This window comes from Galeopterus variegatus, unplaced genomic scaffold (assembly GCF_000696425.1).
Source record: "Galeopterus variegatus unplaced genomic scaffold, G_variegatus-3.0.2 Scaffold4765, whole genome shotgun sequence".
In the NCBI taxonomy this organism is placed as follows: Eukaryota; Metazoa; Chordata; class Mammalia; order Dermoptera; family Cynocephalidae; genus Galeopterus; species Galeopterus variegatus.
Window position 1 is genome coordinate 136,189 of NW_007730876.1, and position 7,651 is coordinate 143,839.

At 40.7% G+C, this 7,651-nt stretch overlaps 1 protein-coding gene across 1 annotated transcript in view; it reads right to left on the bottom strand.

Moving 5' to 3' along the window:
• Nucleotides 1-3,873: 3,873 nt before the first annotated feature.
• Nucleotides 3,874-7,651, bottom strand: part of EIF3F (eukaryotic translation initiation factor 3, subunit F) — a 9,001-nt gene continuing 5,223 nt past the window's right edge. Inside the window, exons 4-8 of the mRNA XM_008588303.1 lie at nucleotides 7,033-7,170; nucleotides 5,570-5,661; nucleotides 4,950-5,086; nucleotides 4,700-4,813; nucleotides 3,874-4,105 (exon numbers count right to left, since the gene is read on the bottom strand). Coding sequence (XP_008586525.1) covers nucleotides 4,028-4,105; nucleotides 4,700-4,813; nucleotides 4,950-5,086; nucleotides 5,570-5,661; nucleotides 7,033-7,170 — 559 coding nt within the window. The 3' untranslated portion in view covers nucleotides 3,874-4,027. The remainder of the gene's footprint in view (nucleotides 4,106-4,699; nucleotides 4,814-4,949; nucleotides 5,087-5,569; nucleotides 5,662-7,032; nucleotides 7,171-7,651) is intronic.

Here is a 7,651-nt window from a genome sequence, read left to right on the forward strand (position 1 = left end):
ACTCAAGCTTAGTTACTTATCCATCACCTCTTACACGTTTCATTTTTTTGTGGTAAGAACATTTAAGATCTACTCTCAACAATTTTCAAGTATGCAATGCATTAATTATGGTCACCATGGTGTACATCTACAGAACTTATTCCTTCTGTCTGATTGAAAATTTGTACCCTTTGACCAATATCTCCCAACAATATCTCCCAATTCCCCCTGCGCCCCAGCCCACGGAACTCTCTACTCTGCTTCTGTGAGTTCAGTTTTTTTGGATTCCACATATAAGTGAGATCATGAATATTTGTCTTGTCTGGCTTATTTCACTTGGCATATTGTCCCCCAGGTTCATCCATGTTGTCCCAAATGATAGGATTTCCTGGGTATTTTTTTTTTTTTTTTTTTTTTTTTGTCTGGGCGCTGGCATGGGCGCTGACTCCCCGCCACCCCGACGTCTTTATGTGCCTGATTTACTTCACTTAGCATGATGGTTTCCAGTTCCATCCAGGTTTCTGGAAATGATAGGATATTTATTTTTATAGCTAAATAGTATTCCATTGTGTATATATCACAAGTTTTTTTATCCACTCATCTGTTGATGGACACTTAGGTTGATTCTGTATCTTGTCTACTGTGAATAGTGCTGCAATAAATATGGAGTGCAGGTATATCTTTGACAAACTGACTTCATATCCTTCGGATATATAGCCAGTAGTGGGATTGTTGGGTCATATGGCAGTTCTATTTTTAATTTTTTGAGGAACCTCCAAACTGTTCTCCATAATGGCTGTACTAATTTACATTCCCACCAACCATGTACAAGAATTTCTTCTCTTTTCTCACATCTTCATCAACCCCTGTTATTTAAATGCACTTTGGATTCACTGAAGTTTGTCTGTCTTCTTATGAACCAGTACTATATTGCTTTAACTATGTACAGTGGTTCTATATTTTAATATCTGGTAGGACTAGTTTCTCTCTCTTCTTTGCAGGGATTTTTAAAGAGACATTTTTGTTTATTTTTCCATATAAACATTTAGAAACAGCTTACCCAGTTCCAAAAACAGGCATCTTTATATTTTATTGGAATTATGACAAATATGTAGTTTAACTTAATCTCTATTTTTTCCCTCTTGTTTAAATACAATGGCTATTAAGTCTAGAACAATGCTAAGTAATAATGACAAATACCACCACACTGTCATCATATAATACCCATGAATACACTGTCAAATCTCAAACTAGATCACTGCCAGTAACTTAACATTTATTCTACTTCTCTGCCTCCTCTCACCTCCAAGGTAAACTACTGTGAATTTCCAGTTCATCATTCTTTTGCTTTTTGGTTTCGGTTTTGTCATATATATATGTATATGTATATGTATATATATATCTGTATATATATGATATATATATATATATATATCATATCCACATACACAGTCAATTCTTATTACTAGCAGATTCTGTATTTGCAAATTCACCTCTTGATAAAAATTTTTTTTTTGGTGGCTGGTTGCTACAGGGATTGAACTCTGCACCTTGGAGTTGCTAAAATTTATTTTTAACTTCAATATCAATACCTGCAGTTTTTCCAGTCATTTGAGAACATACACGATAGTGAAAAATTTGGGTTGCCTGATGTGCCTGTTCCCAGCTGAGGTGGAACAAGGCTTTGTTTCAGCTCTTGTAAACAAGGATCATTTTCACAGTCTATTTAGTGCCATGTTTTTTTCCACTTTTACTGATTTTACAGCTTAAAACGGACCCTAAGCATAGTGCTGTCTAGCATTCCTAAGTGCAAAAAGGCTGTAATATGCCTTACAGAGAAAATAACTTGTGTGAGATAAGCTTTGCTAAAGCATAAGTTATGGACGGAATATAAGCCTATATGTTCCCTAGGAGTGGTGACTTTACAGAACATTACTTCTGTGGATAACGAGAATGTCTCAAATAACATTATAGTTTCACTTGCTTTTGAACTTTATACGAGTATTGTAATAAGTATCATTTTCTAAGACTAGCTTTTTAAGTTCAACATTGTTAAGATTTCCCCATATTGTTACTTATAGCTACAAGGCAACTTTCTGTGTCCTTGTTTTAGACATGTTTCCTGTAAATAGCACATGGCTGGGGTTTGTTTTGCTAATATTCAATGTTTCCCCCTCTGGTTTAATCCTCTTACATTTTTTGTGATTACTTGTTTTTGCTATATTACTTATTTGTTTTACCCACCTTTTATGTGCTGAGAAATTTTATGTTTTCTCAAATTAAAAAAAATTATTTCTTCCCTTTTTCTTATTCCACTATCTCTCATTAACTACTCATTTAGAGATTACATATATTTCCAGTAATTCACCTTGGAATTTTATCAAGCATACTTAAAAAAACTGAAGTTGATATTAACTGCCTATCCAAAAAAATCTAAGAATACTGAAACATTTTAACTCTGATCAACCCTCTTCCAACCATGCATTTTATTTTTAACCTCACAATTTGCCATAATCATTATCATTTTGCAGATAACACCTGCTTACATTTTCCTACCTGTAAAAAAGTATCTTTACTATCCACACTTTATGACCCTCAGAACTTGTATTTCGTAAGGTTACATATCTCGAAACTAGAATTGAAATCCAGGCTGGGGTTCACATTACATTCAAACTGTATTCAGCTTTAGACATAATATCTACTTCTTATTTATTCTTACCACATACAAGGCACTATTCTCTACAAGTGTTAACCTGACATTTATTAATTCATCAAATGCTAACAACACTCTAATGGACTATGTATTATTATGATCCACACCTTATAACTCCTAGCGTTTGTGTTTCCTAAGGTTATATATCTCAGAACCAAAATTAGGATTCAGGCCTTTTGACTCCCACTTGCCTTCACTCACCTTTTCACTCCAATTTATAATATACCCCTCAGTCCCTAAATAATGACTTGTTTCTTTCTCAGTCTAAGACATTTCACATTGCCCAGGTAGATCTCTGGGACATCAGATGAAGGGGATGTTTGAGGTGACCTAGGCAAATACTCGATCCTACAAGATTTCTGGGAAATGTCATCTAGTCTTTGCTTAGATTCAGCCAATGGCAAACCTCAACACAACCCAGGGCAGCTCTCAAGTTACAGAAAGCACTTAAATTTTCTGAGGTTTTGGGGAAATCTTGTTAAACTTTAACCCATAGATCCTTATTCTGCCCCAAGAACCAAAGTGGCAAACAGCTCCATCCTACTATTCAAGTATTTTAAGACACTGACCACACGCTCTACTTTTTGTTCAGATTAAGCTTCTAATTCTTTCAACTATTTTTTCTCTATGGATTGTCTTTCTTATTTCCTGTGGAAACCACATGACCCATCAAGAAATGGTTTGCAGTGTTGTCAGCGGACACCTTTCAAGATTGAAAACCAAAGGAACAATTTGGTAAAGCAATTAATCCTCACCATGGAGATGGCTGTCTTGTACCAGCATAGAAACATGGGTCCCAGAACTGATCTGTATCTTTTTCCTCTCCTCCCACTCACTACCACACCTCTGGGACTTCAACACTGTGCATAAGGCAGCTCTGTGTACTGCCATCCATGTAAGATGCTATAAAGGAGAAATGATGAAAATCAATTTTTCAGGAGGTACAGCTTGCTCTGATCATAGGAAAGACCGAGGAGAAATTGCCGCTTTAAAACTAGTGTGCTGAGAAGGCTATCTGGTGTGGAGTCGGGTGAAGCTAAAGTGAGTTGTGGGTGCAACTACTGATGATGAGTCATGTCAAACACACAACTGACTTCTACCTGCAGTACTCACTTCCCGGCTGTGTGAGCTGTAGAACAGTTTCTCCCTTCTACCCAGCAATAAACTCACATAAAATGGAATTCATTTACAAAAAGTAGGCTATATTTATTTAGAGTCACAAGCAGTTGACTGACTCAGTGTGACTCAAAACCACAAACAAACCATTTCTCCTTCACTTCAGTCTGAGTCCTAGGGCCAAGACCCAGACTGGCAGGAGAGCTGCTTGGGGCCCAGTCACAGATTTACAAGTTTCTCATTGAGAGCAATCTGTGACTGCGTGAGATTGGCCAGGTAAGTCACCATCAGCAGATCCTGGAAGACAGATACACAGTGAAAACACATATTATAATACTCATGTAAAGTTCAAAAACAAGTGAAACTAATTGTCATTTTAGATTTATTTAAGGGGTTAGGTGGAAAAGAGAGCAGAAGGGCTGGTGTTAGGCTCCATGGTGAACACTGGGTGTGAGGACAGTCCTGAATAAGTGACAGCTGGGAGAGAGTGAGCAAGAGTCAAAGGTGGAAGGCAGGAAGGAAATGGTTGAGAATACTTTCTCACCTCTACTGATATATTTATAGACTATAGATCCATGGGTGGAATATAGGGAGTCAGTGAACTCAGACAGGGAAAATAAGAAATTGTGTTTTCATTAACCCCTAAATTTTAGCATTTCTTTCCATCATGATCTAGATAACAAGTCACAGTAGTATCAGCAGAACCTGAGACAATGGAATCAAAGAAGGAGAAGGAATCTCCAAACATGTGAACCACTTCTTTCTTCCTCCCAACTTGGATTGCAAGGGGGCCAACAGGGAAGCCCTGTCTCTTCTCCACCCCACCCAACTCCCTTTCCATTTGTGTGGGGGAAGGAACCAGGCTCCGGGAGACCTGGGAATGGCACTCACATTGATGTTGCTGTTGAGCATGGTCTCGAAGTCCTCAGGAACTATTTTGGGTACTTGGTTAACCAGGCTCATCAAGAAGCGGCCCACAGTATTGTCAGCTGACACCTTTCCAGACTAAGCACCAAAAGAAAGATTCAATGAGGCAGTCAATTCTCACTATGGAGCACTATCATTTCCTCAGCACATCCCTCAGTGATCCCAGAGTGGAGATCTATGTCCTCCCTCTTTGTTTTTCCATGCCCCCTCTCACCAGTACATCCTCTGCATACTGCAACACTGTGCTCAGGGCATCCTGGATGCGAGCTGATGCCCCTCCTACTTGCTGCAAGTCACTTGAGAGTCCAATCACCCTGTTCGGGCTAAAACAGGTCTTCATGATCAGGTCAACTGTGGGAGTGGGTTGGTGGGATTGTGGACAGTGGTGGGTAATAAGACATAGATAATTCAGTCATCCCATCAGGAAAGAGATGGTCTTTAAACATCCTGCTAACTCCCCTTCCCACCTCCCTTTGGATTTGGTCAGTTTCATCAAACTCCCTGCTCTGCTGTTATCAGCTTTTCTTCCTCCTGATAGATGATAGAGCTCAACTCCTGCACCTAGTATGCGAATCAGACTCTGGTCTCATATGAACGGTCACGTGGCCTCTGGAACTGTTAATTTCTCACTTCTGACAAAATTTCTCAAATAATTCCTCGCATCTTATTTATATAGGAGAATGACTGACTTCTAGTCATCACAAACCTAAGACCAATGGTTCCTCTTTAGATCACACCAGACCTCCATCCTTGTTACAGAGGAGCAGCACCCCGTCCCCACCAACCCAGAAAAATGCCTAAGACCTCTAAGGAGCATATGGAAACGTTACTCACCTCCGATGCGTTCAGTGTCATAATATGCATATTTCACTGTCAGAGGTGTGAACATCACTCCCATGGTCCTCCCAGGGACACCCATTAAAGTGCTAGAGAAAGAGAAGTCAAAGTCAACTGACGATCTTGGGAGAGGGTTTCCATGTCTAGTCTGGGCTGGAAAGGCATTCCAGCAAGACAATGACTTCCAAGGTTCTGACATAAGAAGGCTGAAATCACTAAAACCCAGAGGTCTCATGGGAGCAAAAGTCAATTTCTCTCTCTAGCTCATTCCACACACCAAGCCATGGGCTTGAGAGAGGGGACTCAGCCTTCGGATCTGGCCTGGTTCCTTTAGAGGAGTACCTTACACACTGCTCAGTGTTATTAATGAGAGGAAAAGACTATGGATTTCCCTGTGGAGATGGCTGCCTGGACACCCACCTCCATGCAAAGAAAAGACAGAGATGGGACACCCACCACCATGGAAAGAAAAGATGGAGACTGAGTCCTTCATCAGCACTGAAAAAATAAATTGACTCCTGCTCACCAAGACTATACTGGGTGCCAAAAGTAATCTCACTAAAGGTGTTGTCTTTACTATGTCAACTATACACTTTCAATTGGATCTTGAAGAGTTTGAAATATCTGTAAAGGCTAAGAAGTCAAGCAATGGCTAGAGCTTAGTAATATGCCAACTGGCACATAAGGACTTGGCATCCACCATCTTTGTCTTACTGCATAAATAGTTAACTGGCTACATCGGTGTCAGACACAGAAACAGCACAAAGTGAAAAAGCCTATGAGATGCACTAACTAGTGTTTCCACTCTAACCAGGAGACATAATTCTTCCAACTCCCAGCAGCCTCTTCTTCAGCATGCCACTAGGGCCTTTCCCAACATCCACCATTAACTGGTATTTTAACTGCCCGCAATATCAATGGGTCAACTCTGTAATGTTATTGACCCAAACTACACTCAATCCTGGGTTAATAGAGTGTTCAAAGTAAGGATAGTCATCTTTTAATCTGCATTACCCCGAGTACTGTGCTGAGTTCTAAAGATAACAACAAACTAAAGGGTAATTCAGAAAAGTAGTGAACATGGAGAAGGATCATGACAAAAATATCACAAGAGGACTGGCTGCAGGAACTACGGATATGTTCTAAAAAAGATGACACAAAAGAAACAAGACAGCTTGCTCAAATATCTAAAGGGCTACCATTTGAAATTAAGAGCATTGAGCAGAAACCTGGAGTACAGCTCGGATCACTGAGTGGAAATTACACGGATAGACAGATTTTGTTTCAGAGTAAAACTTTTCTAATGATAACTGTTGAGAAAGATGAATGAGCCTCCTCAGAAGGCAGTGAGTTACACACTGAGAGAATTTAACTTGCTTGGGGTGGGGTGGGGTGTCCTCTAGGCATGGTATGAACTGGATAGCCTTTTATGCCCCTATGGCCCAACACTCTGTGGTCACCTGACATAGGCCTTGATGCTCATGCGGCCATTCTGGAGACTTGTGTCCACAGTGAGGTGAATGGGGTTGGGGGCCTCCCGGCTGTAGTACTCATGGATCAGGACAGAGTGCTCTGTGATGTCATGGCCTGTAGCATACCTGGAAAATGGAGCATAGTTGTGGACTCATGTCTACATGTGACATCAACACTGAACACAGTGGTGGCATGGGTGTCTCTGGGGTACCTGATATTCCTATGATAGTGAGACCAAATGCCAAAAACAACATATACACTGAAAACTATGTCAAATTAAATCAAAGGCTGACTTAGTGCTCTTGAAAAGTTCCAAGGTACTGGCAAGGCAAAAAAAAAAAGACTCATTGGGCCCGCCCGGTGGCGCACTGGATAGTGCGCCGCTTGGGAAGCGCGGCAGCGCTCCCGTCCGAGGGTTCGGATCCCACGTACAGACCGGCTCCCGCTCACTGGCTGAGCGAGGTGCGGGAGCAACGCGCGAGGCTTGCGATCCCGTCGCCGGTCCCCGGTCCGGTACGGGGGCAACACTGAGGGTTGCGATCCGTTGCCGGACACGGAAAAAAGACAAAAAGACAAAAAAAAAAAAAAAAAAAAAAAAAAAAAAAA